At 33.3% G+C, this 18,551-nt stretch overlaps 1 protein-coding gene across 3 annotated transcripts in view; it reads left to right on the top strand.

The window, feature by feature from the left end:
- Window positions 1-18,551, top strand: part of Gabpa (GA binding protein transcription factor subunit alpha) — a 33,516-nt gene that overhangs the window by 1,759 nt on the left and 13,206 nt on the right. For all 3 annotated transcript variants that reach the window (XM_046430470.2, XM_046430468.2, XM_046430471.2), the window contains exons 2-6: window positions 4,709-4,811; window positions 8,186-8,330; window positions 9,837-9,921; window positions 11,978-12,223; window positions 17,740-17,934. In XM_046430470.2, coding sequence (XP_046286426.1) covers window positions 4,735-4,811; window positions 8,186-8,330; window positions 9,837-9,921; window positions 11,978-12,223; window positions 17,740-17,934 — 748 coding nt within the window. In that variant the 5' untranslated portion in view covers window positions 4,709-4,734. The remainder of the gene's footprint in view (window positions 1-4,708; window positions 4,812-8,185; window positions 8,331-9,836; window positions 9,922-11,977; window positions 12,224-17,739; window positions 17,935-18,551) is intronic.

The raw sequence follows: 18,551 nt of genomic DNA, 5'->3' as shown, positions 1-18,551 counted from the left end.
TGCCGGTCATCAGCTGTAAACCTTTCACCATGTTTGCTTTCTCTCTGTGTATACACACCTGTGTGTTTTTCTTTATTATTAGTTGAAGATGGCCACATATGTGGTGCTAACGATCAAACCCAGTGCCTCAGACGTGCTAGGCAAGTGCTCTATCACTGAGCTACAATCCCAGCCTGTGTGCTTTTTCTTAATGTTGATTTTATTCTTTAGAATAAAATGTCTTTTAATTTTCTCAGGTACTTAAAAGTATTTGTTAGCTTGGGAAAATGTACAGTTGGTCATGGAAATACTTCTAGACTGCACTTAAATTTTTTATCCTGTATGGGGGAATATGGTCCAAAGCTCTCTAAACTAATAATTCATTCTAATGAAGAAAAACAATCCTCAAATTTATCTGTGGTTCCAAAACAGAATCTTAAGGATATCTGCTTTGTAAAAAACAAACCATAAAAAAGCACTAACACCAGAATTTTTAGTTTAATTCAAGCTTAGTTTGCATCCATTTTGTAGAATGTTCTGAAGTCCTTGTTACAATTAATTTAGAAGAACTAAGATGCCAATAAAAGTCTGTGAAATTGTTTTATGTAGTTAGGACAAGGGGTAGTTCGTAGGTGGAGGGGCACCAAATAGTGTTGTTCTTCCATTTTCTTAAATATTGATGTAGAATCCTGGGAAGTTGGTTCCAGAAAAAGAGCTAAGATCTTCTCAAGCATTTGGACAGTTTCCTAGTCTCTCCTTTTTTTTTTTTTTTTGGCTAAGTAGCACTGAGAAAGATCAATTCAAAGACTATCAGTAACGCGATTTTTCCAAAAGTGTATGGGTTCATTTCTACCTCCTCTATTTGGGGGGAGACTGATCTATAACATTTTTGAAAGCGCAAAGGAGAAGTTTTATTTTTAATAATTCCTGTTTTAGTCCTTATATTAAGGGGAGCCCCAAGTATCCTTACTAAGTCACTGGGGCTGTTTGACAGCATCTGGATACTTTTTATAAGTGCTGTTCAGCTATAAGCTTTATTCTCACTTTTTTTCTGAACAGAACAGTTTTTAAGATTTACTTATTTATTTATTTAGGCAGGCTTAGTGGTACACCACTGGTACTATAGCTACTCAGGAGGCTGAGGCAGAAGGATCATGAGCCAAATTGCATTTTTGAAAGATTTTAATTTGAGCATTTTTTCCATGAACCATTTTGGTTTCCCTTTATATGAATTTCCTTTTCCTATTTTTTTTCTCTACTAGTTTGTTCCAATTTTCCCCCCCTTAACTTCCTGGAGATTGTCATCTATTCCATTTATTTGTCCCTTGTCACTTTTAGGTGTTTGAAATATTTTTTCCAGAAATATCTTTTTCCATTCTTTTATGTATTGAACCTAATCTTTATATAATTAAATTTGATAAGGATGAACTGATTAGGTTACAGCTCTCATCCAGTCATTTCACACGTTAACACAGGAGTTTTTGGGGGGACACCACGTATCTAAACCGTAGCAGTTAATGTTTTGGGAATTTTAAGAAATGCTTTTCTGTCCTTAGACCACATTTAAAAAATGCTATTTCATTTTCTCTTTCACTTAAAACTTTAAGATACCTGGAATCCATTATTTATGGTTTGAAGTAATCGAAATCATTAATTTACTCAACACATTGTAATGGAGTGCCTACTAAGGACAAGATACTGTTCAAGTTACTTTGTATGATTTGTGAACAAATATACCTGCCCTTGTAAAGTTTATGGTGTTCTACAAAGAGTAGGTCTTTACTGGGTCATCACCTATTTTGCTCAGGGTGAATTCGACAAACTTTCAGATGGTACTAGTTACGGAATAGGCTTTACTTGGAAAAGGAAATTCTTTTCAGGTCAATATCAGTCAGAAAGGAAAACAAAGATTCGTCATCCTTTCATCATCCCAAAGAGTAACCAGCTGGAGTAGAGATAATGGAAGGACAGATATGATACAAGCTTATTTGAGTAGTAAATTCTACCCTCTGTTTATCCTTCTTGTGGTGTAAGTGTTAGAGCAACTTTAATAGTATGGGAAAAATTAGGTCTTTTTATACCAAGCAGTTTAGATTTGGGTGTCAGCTTTTTATAGATTGAAGTTGTCAGGAAACCAGCTATCTAGCAATTGGAGATATTGTGACCCTTTCTAAAGTAGAAAGGGAGATTATTATTTTCCTACTGCTACTGTAACATTATACAACTATATTAACTTTAAAAGCTGCCAATTTATTATTTTACAGTTCTGGAGGTAAAAAGTCTGAAATGGAGCTCTGGAATTAAATCAGGTGTTGGCAGGGCTGTATTTTATAGCTTCTGTAGGAGAATCATTCCTTTCCTCTTCTAGTTTGTTTAGATGCTTCCTGCATCTCTTGGCTTATGGTGCCTGCCTTCCATCCTCAAAGCCAGTCACAGGTGACCAATTGAGTCCTGCTCCCATTGAGTCACCTTGGCTTCTCTTAAGTTTCCTTTTCTACTTTTAAAGATCTTCGTGATTTCACTGGGCTCACTTTTTAATCCAATTTAATCTGTATTTTAAAGTCAAGATTGATAACTTTGAATTCCACCTTAATTCTTTACCTTCATAATAGATTCCCAGGTTCCCAATCATTATTCCTAACCATAGAGGTGTTGGTTTCTTGAGACTTTGTCAGGCCCTTCCCACTTCAAAAAAGTAGAGGAAGTTCCTAGTCCATACAAACCAGTTTAAGTTCCTATGGTCATTTTTGGACAGTTCTGGTCTTTGTGCTTTAATGAAGATCCGATGGGAAGAAACAAAGTGTGTATGTATATATCATATATAGATAGATATACATACTATGGTATGTATAATAACATATATGTACAAAATATATTAACATAATAAGCTAAAGGGCAAGTGCGCTGGTAAAGAAGGAAAAGGAGTAAATAAGAGACAGATAACAGAATTAAATGGGTATGGTCACTGAAAAGACAAGATTCAGCCAAGAAGACATTTGTGGGTATTAGGTTTCAGGCAATCTGAAAAATTGGAGCAAAGACCATAGGACTGCAAGAATCAAGAAAGTTCATGTGGGAGAGGGAATAGGAAATGGGAGATATATCATGTGGTGCCCTTGTTGGCTATTGTGAAATCTTTGGGTTGTACAGTAACTGGTACCTATCATAGAAGTGCTGTGATTTAACTTCAGTTTTAAAAAGGATACAACTCTGACTGTTGTATTGACTGAGAATAGACTGTAGGGGGCAAGGCAGACAGAATTCTGTTAACATGCCATGGTAATATTCCAAGTAGCAGAAGGTGGTGGCTTTTGAATTAGTATATGCAGGACCCTGTATTAGAATAAGCCATAGTTTGGCCCCACCTTGAATAATGTGTGTTTAGGTTGATACATCTAAAATGACAATACAGAACCACAAGCAGTTTAGTTTCACTGACCTCTGAATAATTTTCATGTGATGGTGGGTTCAGAATAGAACTGTTCTATGTAAATACATTGCCTGATTCTCAGTAAATAATGGTTATCATTAACAGGAATGAATATTTGAATTCAGTTTGTCAAATATTGTTAACTGGGAGCACAGATTCCTTTGGAAGTGTTGGAATACCAGATTTAGGAGAGTGTTTCTTATAAGCAAAAGATTTGTATTTTTCAGATAAGGGAGTAAACTCCAAAACTAATTCTGAAGCTCTGTGAGATGATGATACATGGAATTCAAAGACAAATTTATTGATCCACACTGAGTAGTAGATCCTGGAATTTTTACCATTAGCACCTTAAAAATTAGCACAAGAAATGACAATATATGTAGCTGTTTTATGCAATACATTTTTCAAAAAAAATACAGTGCATTTTTAAATTATACTTTTGTAGCAATGGTCATTAAAGCAGTAGGTAATAATTTAACATGAAATAATTAAAAATTGAACTAATAGTTTAAAGCTATATCTGAAAAAACAACTTAAAAATTCTAGTGTATAATCAAGGCAATTATATGCACATCTATAATTTGTTAGTTTATTAAGTAATTTGTAACAAATCCTAGCTTCAGTTTATATTGGTACAGTGCTTTGCAAAAAAATATTGCTAATCATCTACAGCTTTTAGCTGGGTGCAGTGGAACATGCCTGTAGTCTTAGTGGCTTGAGAGGCTAAGGCAGGAAGATTGAAAGTTCAAAGCCAGGCTCAGCAATTTAGCAAGGCCCTAAGCAACTCAGAGAGACCCTGTCTCTAAATAAAATATTTTTTAAAAAGCTGGGGGTGTTGCTCAGTGGTTAAGCACACCTGGGTTCAATCCCCAGTACCAAAAAAAGTACACAACTTTTAGCGAATCATTTGTGGTTTATTTCTTTGCTAAGCTTCAGGTTTGAATTTGAGTTGCTTTACATTTATAGTTAACATTATTTTGATTTTGAAGTAACATAAATTAACTTGCTCATTGAGATTGGGCCAAAAAACATTAAAATAAATCCAATAAAATAATGAAGTCATTATGTCAAACTAATAAACACCTTTAAACAAAAACTGAATTATAAATATCATTTATAAATAATATATAAATCATTTATATAAATATATAAATCATTTATATAAATATCATTTGTGGATTTTCTTTTATACGTAACAGTTACTCTTCTACTTGCACTCTGCTTTTATTTTAATTTGGTCTGTGCTTGTGTATTAGATTATGCAGATAATTTTAAAGTGTCTTAAAATTTAACTTGCAGAACTGAGCTTTTGAAATACTTCAACCATGACTAAAAGAGAAGCTGAGGAGTTGATAGAAATTGAGATTGATGGAACAGAGAAAACAGAGTGCACAGAAGAAAGGTTGGTATTTTCTCAACTTACCATTTTTTGTGTATTATCAATATACCTAAGTTCCTTTAGGTTTTTCTTAAATGACATTAGCATTAATAGGGGATAATCTATTGCTGGTTTTACTACCACTTCTTTTTTCTTTTCTCTCTCTTTTTTTTTTCCTTTTTTGGAAAAAGAAGTTTTATTGCTTTGCTAGCAAAGAGGAAACACTAGGGACTGACTCCTGTCCCAGAGACTGTGATTCTGCCCATCCTAGGGTATTTAAAAAGGTGATTCTAAGGCTACATTTATGGTGTTCTCTGGGAGTTGTAATTCACTTGTGAATTTGGGAGATAGTCGTTTCTGAGATCTTCTGGTGCCATCCCCAAAATCTGAATTACTTCAGTCCTGTGGTGGATGTGTACTCAGGATAGATAACTTTGCCTAGGATGGGGAATGAAGGTAATCCTGTTTCCCCTGAGGTTTGGGAATGGGAAAGATTAGGGAGAAGGAGGGAGAGAGAAAGAGAAAGAAACATTTTTAAAATTAAGTCACAGTGAAGGCAGCAAAGAGTATATTCAGAGCATAGTGAACTACATTATATTTCCACACTGTCAATTTTTATAGTCCATTTTTATGAAAATATGGACAGTGACATCTCCAAGCTACTTTCTTCTCAAAGAGAGCTAAGTTGTAGGAGAAGTGACCTAAAGTGCTTGTTCTCTGTTAGGTAGGGTATGAACAGCCTCAGGGCAATCCAGAGATCCTTGGTAGCAGTTGGCAGGTAACTGGACAAGGCATACTAGGGCATGTTGCTAAGACAACAATGAGCAAGGAGCAAAGCATTACTTTTTTGTAAGCAGTTAGCATACAAGTAATTAGTATTTTAGCCAGTCTCTGAAAACTATGAAGACAGTAACTCATAATCATATTAGTGAAAAACAGATCAAGTTTATCTATGTAGGAGGTTCAGTAGATTTGTAAGTCTATGAGATCGGGCTCAAATGGACTCAGTGACTCTACAGTCCTTTGTGATAGCTATTATTAGGCATTCCCACATAAGAACCCTTCCTTTATAGCCTCCAGTTTTAACTATAAAAGGGTATAAATATTAGGGGGTGAAGATCATGGGAATCCTCTTGAAACCTGGCATGCATGTATGTTTTAAATGGACCTTTGCATCCAAGTCCATATAGCCTAAAGCATTTACTCTCTGGCGCTTTGCACATGTCTGTGTAGGAAATGCATAGTTACTTTGTTGACCTGTGTAAGAAGCAGTAGTTGCTACTCAGCTGTAGCAGATTGTTGCTTTGCAGAAATTGAGGCTGAGTGACATGGATCATCCATGTCTTATAAAGTAGGATTTCAGAAATCTGTCTTAGTTGGGGCACAGCATGCCTTAATCCCAGCTACCTGGGAGGCTGAGGCAGGAGAATCACAAGTTCAAGACCAGCCTCAGCAACTTAGCAAGACCCTGTCTCAAAAAGGACTGGGAATGTAGCTCAGTGGTAAAGTGTCCCGGGGTTCAGTCCCTAGTACCAAAAATTTTTAAAACTTTAAAAAAAAAAAAAAATCTAACTGTGACTTTAAAATTTGTCACCCAAACGAACAAACAACAACAAAAAATGGAGAGAGAAAATGGTAGCTTTGTATGCTATAACTGAGAAATTTGGTAAAATGCTTAATAGTCAAAATACCCATTTATTTCTTTATTAGTTCTAATCAGTTATACACGACAGTAGGAAGCTCATCGATTCATTGTACCCAAATGGAGCAGAATTTTTCACTTCTCTGGTTGTGCATAAAGTAGAGTCATACCATTTGTGCAATTATACATGTACCTAGGGTAATCATGTCTGTCTCATTCCACTGTCTTTCATACCCCTTTGCCCCATCCCCTTTGTCCCATCCAGAGTTATCACATACCCCCCCCCCCCCCATAGTGGATTAGCATCCACTTATCAGAGATTTGGCCCCTGGATTTTTGAGTTGACTTATTTCGCTTAGCATGATATTCTCCAACTCTATCCATTTATCTGCAAATGCCATAATTTTATTCTTCTGAAAGGCTGAGTAATATTCCATTGTGTGTATGTACCACCAGTTTCTTTACCCATTCATCTATTGAAGGGCATCTAGGTTGCTTACATAGTTTAACCAATGTGAATTGTGCGGTATAAACATTGAAGTGGCTGCATTACTGTAGTATGCTGTTTTTAACTCTTTAGGGTATAGACCAGGGAATGAGATAGCTGGGTCAACTGGTGGTTCCATTCCCAGATTTCCAAGGAATCTCCATACTGCTTTCCGGATTGGTTGCACCAATTTACAGTCCCATCAGCAACGTACCAGTGTGCCTTTTCCCCACGTCCTCGCCAATACTTCTTTTTGCTTGTATTTTTGATAACTGCCATTCTGACTGGAGTAAGATGAAATCTTAAAGTAGTTTTGATTTGCATTTCTCTAATTACTAGAGCTGTTGAACGTTTTTTCATAAATTTGTTAATCGATTGTATTTCGTCTTCTGAGAAGTGTCTGTTCAGCTCCTTAGCCCATTATTTATTGGTTGGGTTGTTTGTTTTTTTTTAAACACCTAATATTTTTACTACTATTTTAAAATAAGTATTTTTTAAAAATAATTTTTTAAAAAAATTAGTATTCTCTTTTATAAACTAAGCATGTTTTAAGAAGAATTGTATATACATATATATACATACATATATATACATTCATTGAATATCACATTTTTCCTCATTATACTTGGAATTTGTGAAAATGGAACTTGACAAATTTTATAATATACTGTTTTGACAATTGCAAATGAAATTTAGATCAGTCAGTTTAGCAAGTATTCTTTGATGTCTGTCTTCCATTTGGCATCATATGAGAATTTACAAAAGATGTAGAATTACTTACCAAAGAGTTTAACCTTTTCTAATTCAAAGTGTGAAATACCAATACAAAAGAGTTATAAGAAAGTTTTAAGGACTTTAAATTTTTTTTTAATATGGAATTATGCTGATTATAATCATTAATGTTCAGATTAAATTAAATGGAAATAAAGTGCTTTAAATTTCCATTTAGCTGTTAGGCAATGATAATTGGTGATATACAGTATGTTTGCTTTTTCTTCAGTACAACCATTGAGCCACATCCCCAGCCCTATTTTGTATTTTATTTAGAGACAGGGTCTCACTGAGCTGCTTAGTGCCTCCCTGTTTCTGAGACTAGCTTTGAACACAAAATCCTCCTGCTTCAGCTTCCTGAGCAACTGGGATTACAGGCATGCGCCACCACACCTGGCTAGAAATGAGTTTGGTATTGAATTTTGTTTTGAGCATATTGTTACTTTAATATCTAGGGTAACAATGTAATAGCTAACTTTTGTATTCTTAAATATATAGCATTGTAGAACAGACCTACGCCCCAGCTGAATGTGTGAGCCAGGCCATAGACATCAATGAACCAATAGGGAATTTAAAGAAACTATTAGAACCAAGACTACAGTGTTCTTTGGATGCTCATGAAATTTGCCTGCAAGATATCCAGGTAATTTTTTTTCTTCTCCTCCTCCCCAATTATAAGAGCAGAATATATTGAGCTAAAAAATACTTGCAAAATGCTTCTGAATTATTCCATTTAACTTTTATATGAGTCTTTGAAATAACATTTATTCATATTCTAAAGAAATAGAAGTTGAGATATAAAGGGGTTAAACACAGTTACTTAGAATTGTAGAATGTGTATATATATACATAATTGTGTATATATAGTGTGTGTATATAGAGTATATATTGGTATATGTACAGCATGTAAACATACGTACATGTGTGTGTATATTAATATATATACATATATAAGTCTGAATTTTAGGAAATGTATTTATTCCATCAATGCTATATCAACTGAATTATTCAAGTGAGAGAGATTTGAACCTTCGGTAATATGATATGCAGACACATGCAGATATACATTATTCAAGATAATTATAGTGAAAATCTCTTTTCAAGCTAGTGACAAAAAGTGTCTGAAAGTTATAATTACTTTTCTCATCAGCTGGTCATTGTGTGAAATACATTCACTCTATGAGATGTGAAGGAAAAAGAGCACCTAATGCTCACAGGAAGTATGATTAAAAATATTCATAGTTAGATTGAGTTGTAAGGCCATAATTTTTTAAATTTTATTAACTTTGTGGTCAGGGATTTAGAGTGAACCCTGATCTTCTGTTTATGGCATTGGTTACAAGGGAGATATAACATGAATGAATATATGAATAAATTTAGAAAATTGTTACCACTGATTGTTCACTCTTGCTTATCCATGACAGACATTGCATTATCTTATACTTTAAATACATCTATAGAATGAACAATTGCTTTTTGGCATTATTTAATGGCAATTGGTTACAAGGGAGATATAACATGAATGAATATATGAATAAATTTAGAAAGTTGTTACCACTAATTGTTTACTCTTGCTTATCCATGACAGACATTGCATTATCTTATACTTTAAATACATCTATAGAATGAACAATTGTTTTTTGGCATTATTTAAGGTACCAACCTAGAATCTAGAGATAGAGAAAACTACCACTTAAAATAAATTTTGTGCTTGTAATTCCAGCAGCTCAGGAGGCTGAGGCAAGAGAATTGCGAGTTCAAAGCCAGTCTCAGCAACCTAGTAAAGCCCTCAGTAACTTAGCAAGACCTTATTTCTAAATAAAATATTAAAAGGGCTGGGGGTGTTGCTCAGTGGTTAAGCACCTCTGGGTTCAATCCCTGGTGCCAAAAAATAAAACATAAAATAAAATTTAAAAAATAAATTTTGTGGTTTATGCTGTCCTCAGTTACTACCTCAAGTGGTTAAGATATTTTTAATTTTGACAAATAATGATATGACAACTTGGATAATTAAATATGTTCTTATAATTTAATTAGTATGCTCAGTAATTAAGTTCTGTTTCATATATGCATTTGTGCTAAACCAAAGGCAGGATCCTTAATCTGATGGTTTAGCTGAAATAATCTTACTCATTTTACTCATATTTAGCTGGATCCAGAGCGAAGTTTATTTGACCAAGGAGTAAAGACAGATGGAACTGTACAGCTTAGTGTACAGGTAATTTCTTACCAAGGTAAGTTAAAGTTTACATTATGTTTTTTTGATATGGTAACTCATTTTGTGAGTCATAGGTATTTCGATGGTGTTAAATGACTTAAAGTGAATTATAGCCAAATATTCTTGCAAGTGTGAAAGCTACCATTCTATTAACTTGGAACCATTCTGCCTTTTATAGTCAAAAAATGCCCTTTCTTGACTCATTTCCCAATAGAAGACTTAACAGCATTGAATCTAGAGTCTAAATCACACCTGGACTCTCATTGCAAGGAAATCGGGTCACTATAGTGTAGCACAGAGAGTTTGCAAAGGAAGTGGAGTGACCCAGGTAACCATATCTATCACAGTATTTTACTATTGTGCAAGTACATAAATTAAAAAAAGGAAAATAGAAGAAAATTTTTGGTAGGTTGAATATTGGGATTCCCGCCCCCAGAAGAAGTTGTATTTTTATTTGGTGTTTTTTGGGGATTTCTAATATAAATCTTTAAATTATTTAATCTCTGAAGAAATATTGCTTGCAATTGTAGTCCGCAAAGCATAGTTTTCTTTGGACTTTGAAAGTGTTATTATTTCTGATACTTCATTCTTTCAGGATTGATTATTGGTTGCAAATAGAAAAATTCATCATTTTTATCTTTAAAAACTCAATAACCTCTCAATGCAGATTTTACAAAAAGTTGACTTACTTAAAGCCATAAAAGTGAAATTGGGATAAGGATGAGAGAATGAATCTTAGGAAAATACTTCTTTAAAATTCTAATTATTTTTATCATATATATTTGAAAAAGTGACTTTTGTATATCATCTAGTCAATGATAGTACATTTTTTTATAATACTAATTTTCATGAAGTATTTAAGTTGACTTTTGTTTTTCTTTCAAATTTGCATTTATTTTAATTCTAATGTAGATTATTATAACAGATTCCATAAGCTTTTGCTGTTAAATAGTATTGTAGTTTCTTAGCGCTGTCTTTTCAATATAGGTATTTGAGATTATTTTCATGTAGGGTTACTTTTTTCTATTTTTTTCTATTTATAAATAGAGTATATCTTATAGACAATCATGTAGACACCACTAAACAAAATAGCTCTCTTTATAGTATAATTTCTTAGCTTAATTCTAATTTCTGAAACATATTTAGGCATTTTTATTTGGGGTAGATGTGCATGGAAGAGTCTCTGAATTAATAAATTATTTAACTCATCTTTATTTTTTATCTTTTTCACAGAAATTACAGTTCTTAATACCTTTAAATTAGGGTTTAAGTATCTTCTGAATTTGAGTTTTTCTTCATTTGGTTGAAAATGAAAATTAGAATTTAATGGTGTGAACTTAATTTAACAAAGTCAGCATGGTTTTTATACATGTTCTTTATACTTTATAAAAAAGAGCAGAGTCAGTAATTTTAATGTGTTTAGAATTTTTTTTTTTTTAAATCTTAGGGTGTATTGCTACTCAACATTTAAATTCTCCCTAGTTTAATTTTTATTTTTTATTCTATATTGATACTTTTTATTCATTAAGTTTTTATTGTAGTTAAAAACTGGTACTTTTTTCTTTTCTAATGATGTTTGCAGATAAGACATGTATGTGTATATGTTTTAATTATTGTAGACAAGTTGTAAAACAGGTTAAAGAATTCTTGAATACCATTCACCCAGATTCCTCAAATGTTCATTTTTGTCTCACTTGCTTTTTTTTCCTTTCCCCACACATATTGTTTTTTTCAACTATTTAATTACAAATTGTAGACACAATCACTTTTTGTTCCTAAGTTCATCACTAATGTGTGTTTTCTTAAAATCAAGGATTCTTTTATGTAATCATCGTACAGTTATCAACATCAGGAAATTAACATTGATCCAGAACTGTTATGACAAAAGTTCTACTGATTTGTATTTATTGTTAATAGGGATCTATTAAATTCTCTAGATATATTGCTAAAAATATATTTTTTAAATTTTTTCCTCTGCTTTGGGAACATGTAAACTAAATTTCAATTTTTTGTGCCTTGTGTGTTATCATCTAAATTTAAATTTATATATTTTTTTTAAATTTACTGTTAAGGAATTGAACCAAAACTTAACATCCTTGAAATTGTTAAAACTGCGGAAACTGTTGAAGTCGTAATTGATCCAGATGCCCACCATGCTGAAGCAGAAGCACATCTTGTTGAAGAAGCCCAAGTGATAACTCTTGATGGTACAAAACACATCACAACCATTTCAGATGAAACTTCAGAACAAGTGACAAGATGGGCTGCTGCACTGGAAGGTTATAGGAAAGAACAGGAACGCCTTGGGATTCCCTATGGTAATTAAACTTATAATAATTTGTTAGGTAGACTAATAAGAATTAGTTTGACATAGAGAACATTAGGGTAAGTTTTAATCTATTTTAATTGTAGATTTTGTAAAAAGAATGTTGATTTCTCTCTCTCCGTTTTGAACTGTAGCACACTTAAGCGTGTATGATGAATGAATATTGGTGCTGGGAATACAAAAAAGTATAAAACAAAATTTCTGCCCTTAGCATATTCACAGTATAGTTGAAAAGAAAGATGAAAATAGGTAATTGTTATGAAAGGCAATATTAAAGCTGTCAATAGCTTATAGAAACACAATAAGCTATTAGAATCTCAAAGGAATCATAGTGGCCTGAGAAAAAACTGGGGACGATTTTTTTTATAGACAAAATATTTTGTAGAAAAGGACATTGGAGGCCAGAAACATTGGGTATAAAGCTTAAGCCTGGTAGCATTAATTAAAAAAAGGGCTTCCGGTGTAGTTTAGCAGTAAAGTGCTCCTGGCTTTAATCCCTAGTACTGAGAAAGAAAGAAGGAGGGAGGGAGGAAAAGAACAAGAAAGAGAAGGAGAGAAAGGAAAGGGAAGGAAATAATGCTAGGACTAAGATGAGAGTGTGAGTACAGAGTGGGGAGATTCAAGGATTAAGTGATTGGGGCAGTAATCTTGATAACAATCAGTTGCATTTTCATTATATGTGTAATGAATGCTTTCATGTATATGTGTGCCATGGTGTTAAAAACTGGGCTCGTGATGGTGCATGAGGAGACAGAGCATACTTTTAAGATCCTTGTTGGGAAAGTAGGGAAGTCTGATATGGAGTAGCAGCTTAGCGCCACTTCTTCATTTGTTGTGTGTTGACAGATACATATGTGTATGTGTATGTATTGACATGTGTGTATAGTTTTTATGCTAATTTTTTTTAGTATTTCACATTAAACTACTGAGTATGAAATTCACATTAATGTGATGCATATTATTTAGAAGACTAGCCAAAATGAGTCAATATTTATTCTTTTATTAACTACAAATGTTTAAAACATGTGGAGATTGATTGTTTTTCTTCCAGTTTGAATAATTTTTTTAAAAAACAGATTCATGCTTTTGGCCTTCAAAATTTTCAGATACTAACATTTTAAATGTTACATATACACACACACACAAAATTATTGTAACTGTAATACAGAAACAATTGATTTATATCTCGCTGTTCAGTTCCATAGTTCTTCCTTAACCCCTTTGGTGAGATCCATCACTTATGGTATATCTTGTTTCACTTAAAGAAAGAAAAAAATCTCTTAGGAAAAACAGTAATTCTTTAACCCAACTTTCCAATCTTCAGCCCTTTACCCCAGGTGCAACTATCTTTTACTTTATTGCTTTTACCATAATTAACTTCATATTATAGTGGATAAGGTTTCATTTCCTTCCTCATTGCACACATTGCACCTTACCCCCTTCTCTGTTTTGTAATATTGTTATGCAATTTTTTATTTAAATCATAGTCTTTGTGTGCCTTATAAGTGTTTGTTTATTGTATGATTATATTTACACAACTCTTACTTCTCCTGAAATTCAAAGTTGATTTATTTTTAGTTGATTTATAGGTTTGTCTACAATACCACTTTCTCTCATTTTGAGCTATTTTTGTTCCTGTTGTTAGTGTTTTCCAAATTCTCAGTTGTCTTTAGATCAAGTCTTTTCTATGTCTGCTGCAGAGCAGTCATCCTAGTGCTGGTTCTCCCATTTTCCAGGATATCATATTTTTCCTTTGTCATAGTTTCAGTCTGTTTATGCACTATTCTTATAAAAAGGTACTAAGAAATAGATTTTTTTCTTTCTTTTGATGAGCTTTACACATCTAAAACTAACTTTATTATATTCTCTTTGATAGTTTGTAATGGAACGTGGTCATCAAAATTTTGAGGAAAAGTCATTTTTCAACTTTAATATTATATACCCAAACTATCAAACATTCCAGGGGTATTTTCATCTACTCCTTTATATATCCTGGGCTTTTGTTTGTTTGTTTTTTAAATTTTCTGGAGCCTTTTTTTGTCTGCTCCTAATGCCTAGTCTTTACTTTGGTTTGGTGAATCTTTTTCATTCATGGTAGATTTATGGTTTATGGTGTAAAGTTTCAGTCAGGCCCTATATTATGGAGTATGATAGCCAATAGCCTCATATATACACTTGAAATGTGCCTGGTCAGAACTGAGATGGGCTGTAAATGTGAAATAGCCAATTAAATCAATTTTTTTTGCACCGATTACATATTTGAACAGTAATATACTTGGATATATTAGATTTAATGTATTATTAAAATGAAATTCACCTACTAGTTTAATGGGCATTATAAAATCTAAAATTACATAGTAGTTTGCATTGTATCTCTTTTGATCATTATTGATCTAGATAATTGTAGCCTTCAGTTCTAGAGGGTTTTCCTACAGTATTATTTTGATTATTACCTTCTGTGTTTCTGGTTTTTTTTTTTTTTTAACTCTGTTGAATGTCCTGGATTGATCCTCTCTGCATTATTTTTTTTCCTTCTTTTTCAATTCTACTACTTTCTAGCAAATGTTTTTGCCTTTAAATTTTAATCTATCTGATTTGTTGAATATTTGGTTTTAGTACTGGAGATTGAACACCGGATGCTCTATCACACCTAGCCCTTTTTATTTATTTATTTTTTATTTTGAGACAGGTCTCACTAAGATGCTGAAGCTGGCTTTGAATTTGTAATCCTCCTGCCTCAGCCTTCTGAACTTCTGGGTTTATAGGTGTGCACCTCTGTGCCTAGCCTGATTTTAAATTTTCATTTACAAGGGCTCTTTGGTTCTGTTTGTTCTTTTCCATAACATTTATTTATATGTATAATGTTCTGCTCTCTCTGAATTTTTTTTGTTTATTTTTATTTATTGGTTTAAGTCTTTCTCAAATGTTTGAATATTCCTGCCTGTGTATTTACATTCAAAACCAAATAACTTTAAAGCTCATTTGTTTGAAGTTCTGAAGGATTTGTTAACTAGATGCTGATAAAAAGAGATATTGGGTTTTTCATTAAAAGATATTCAAATGTGATATGTGTGGATCTTTTTGTTAGATTTCTTCTACTTGGAGAATGGGCCAAATGCCTGTCAGGAATAGAAGATGGGATGACTATTAGGATTGATATGTATGTGAGTGCTGCATTCTAAAAGTGGAATGAGAACTGGGACAGGGAGGAGGTGGAGAGGTCTTACTCTTCCATTTATAGATTTTTATTACTGGGAACTATTCTCTCAATGTCATCTTCATGTTTTTCCTCATTTATAGTGCTTTGGTGTCCACATGTATGCGATGCTCCTATCTACTTCCCCCTGAGAGTGAAGGAGAGGCCATGTAGATTCTAAAACCATATACTTTTAAATCAATCCTCTGAACTTTAAGTCTTTCCTCTTGCCTGGAGCCACCATGAATGAGCCTATGTAGGAATTCTGCAAGAAGGAAGGCATTCAATTTCCAGTGGTATCTTTCTGGACGGACATTTAGGTCATGGTTTTTCCCCTTTTCTGTCAAATTGCCTATTTCTGTGCTTATTGTCTTCAAAAAAACTAGTAGAAATTTCTTATCCACGTCTGTCACTTTATTCTCATGTTCCTCCGATTTTTTTCATCTTTTGAAAGTTCTTTCACTGTCATATTACTGCCTCTGCGGGAAAAGAGACAGAACATGCATTGCCAATTTGGCGTGTTAAACCAGAAGTCATGATATTATTTCAGAGAAAAGATCAGGCTAATGTTTTCCCCTTTATTGATCTTGATAATTTTTTGTCTAATTTGATGTAAAATGAGCTGTCTTGGACTCTTTAGAGAAGTGTAGTTCTGGTGGTTATTCTAGCTGAACAGAATTCCGTGCTTTTGTTGTTTTGAAGTAGTATTCCAGAAATAGGTAGCTTGCTTTCTCAGTTACTTTCTGCCTTATTTTTGTTGTTGTTATTGTGGGTTTTTTTTGTTTTGTTTAGTTTTTCATTCTTTGGTTTCTCTTTGTTGTTGTTTCTTTTTTTCTACTTAGCTTGGACCTGAGCCGCCTCTTTCCGTTTCTCTTTGTTGTTGTTTCTTTTTTTCTACTTAGCTTGGACCTGAGCCGCCTCTTTCCGTTTTCTTGTGTCCCTGTCCTTCTCATTTTTGTTTCTACTTCCAGTCCACGCTCCTGAAAGTAATCCTTGACTAAGTTGAAAAACTCCCAGACTGCACCAGTCATTTAAACCTCGTCATGAACCCCTTATACTCAGCTGCTGTTGGTTTGGGGCAAAACTATTTTTAAGACATTGCTTCTTTCAGCTTGGCCTGTTGTGCTTTCAGTAGATACTTCTTAACTGTATACTGGTGTTCCTGCACTTAGAATGGATCAGATGCCCCTTTGCTACCCTTTTTTTTTTTTTTTTTTGGTGTTGCACAGATATAGGGACCATGGAGGTCTTCTAGCTGTTTTGCTGTGTCTTTACCCATGTCTATTATAGAGTAGGGGATATCTTGTCACCTGGCTTTATTGTAAACATCCAAAAGTAGTGATTTTTTTGTTTTGGGTCCCCCTCCTTGTTATTTTTTTCTATTTTTATGTTATGCATTCAGAGAAATTAATTACCATTTCCTATAATCCTTCTTCACTTCACTTCTTTATATAGAAAATTTTAAGGAAAAAAAGATTCTGTGGCTATCCATACTTTCACAGATAGTGTGCTCTACTTAGTGCTGTAATATTTTTGCAGTTGACCATCTTTTTCATTTGTGAATTCAGTTAGATAGTAAAATATGATGGAGAAAATGAAATTATCTGAATATACCACATAAGGGCTTGGAAGAATTTACAAGACAAAGGCCTTATATTTATAAGGCTTTAATGTTGGCAACTTAGTGAATAAGTAATTAGTATGTTGTATTGTAAGGGATGCCATAAAGGTAAATGCAGGAGCAGCTAACCTTTTACAAGAAGGGAAAAGGCGGAAGGTACATTGTTCACATTTTAGAGACTAAAGGTCACTCCCTAGAATCCCCTTGGAATTTTTTTCAAGGCACCAAATCAGACAATGCTATAAAACAATATTTTGAACTTAAATAATTTGCTCTGTTCTCTCCAAGATAACCATGTATGTTGTATTTTGTTTTTCTTGATAAAATTCTAGGCTGATATAGTACCAAGAGATTCTATCATAAATTTAGAGTGAGCCTGACAAAATGGCACATGCCCGTAATTGCAGCTGCTCAGGAGACTAAGACAGGATGATGACAAGTTGAAAGCTAGCCTGTGCAACATAGCATGGCCCTGTCTCAAAACAAACAAATCTATCAATAACAACAACAACAAAATTAGATTGAGAAATTAAAAAGGAGATGAGAAAATACAGTATAAAAATCTTTTCATATAATTTTATTTTGTTGGGAAAAATATCTGGATGTTGTGTGTATGTTTATGTATTGACAAGTTAATTATAAATATAATACATATAAAGGAACTAGACTAAATGTAATATTTTCTTTCTAGATCCTATACAGTGGTCCACAGACCAAGTCCTACATTGGGTGGTTTGGGTAATGAAGGAGTTCAGCATGACTGACATTGACCTCACCACCCTCAACATTTCGGGGAGAGATTTATGTAGCCTCAACCAAGAAGACTTTTTTCAGCGAGTCCCTCGGGGAGAAATTCTCTGGAGTCATCTCGAGCTTCTTCGAAAATGTATAAAATTAAGAGTTATTATCTGTTTACATTGTACTTTCTTTACAAATTTGTTTTTATCTTAATTGTTAATAACAATAGTAAGTTAATTAAGCAGTAATACTTTTGTTAACTGCATATGGGAGTGCTGACAGCTCTTTGTGTTATCTTCTTTAATCCCTGTAATTCTGCCACAAAGCATTACTTGTTTTTTATGTAAGAAAATTAGGCTTTAAAATGCTTCACAAGGTGACAGGGAGAGGCACAGCTAATATTTTAACCCAGGCTTACATTAGAATTTGAGTTCTTAACTCAGATGCTGTTTTATCAGTCAATTCTTCCCTTTTCTGCACATCTTCTAGAAGTTTAAGATTATTTATTCACAGGTGGCTTCTACCTCATTCTCTAATTATTAGTGGGATTAAACATTTTAATTTACTATAGTTGAACAGGGTCTTTAAAGAGAAAGAAGTGTACATCCCACCATCATAAATTGGAAGTCACTAGTTTGTAAATGATTCCACTTTCGTTCCACAAACATTATGATCAAGTTACTTTGTAGGAAAACTAGAAACTGCTTAGATGCAAAAAAAAAAAAAAAAACTCAAATAAATGTAAATTGTTTTGTTTGAATTTTA

This window comes from Marmota monax, unplaced genomic scaffold, assembly GCF_021218885.2.
Source record: "Marmota monax isolate L192 unplaced genomic scaffold, Marmota_monax_Labrador192_F-V1.1 WCK01_AAM20220418_F8-fsc00016, whole genome shotgun sequence".
NCBI lineage: Eukaryota > Metazoa > Chordata > Mammalia > Rodentia > Sciuridae > Marmota > Marmota monax.
This window is presented reverse-complemented; position numbering and strand designations above follow the sequence as displayed.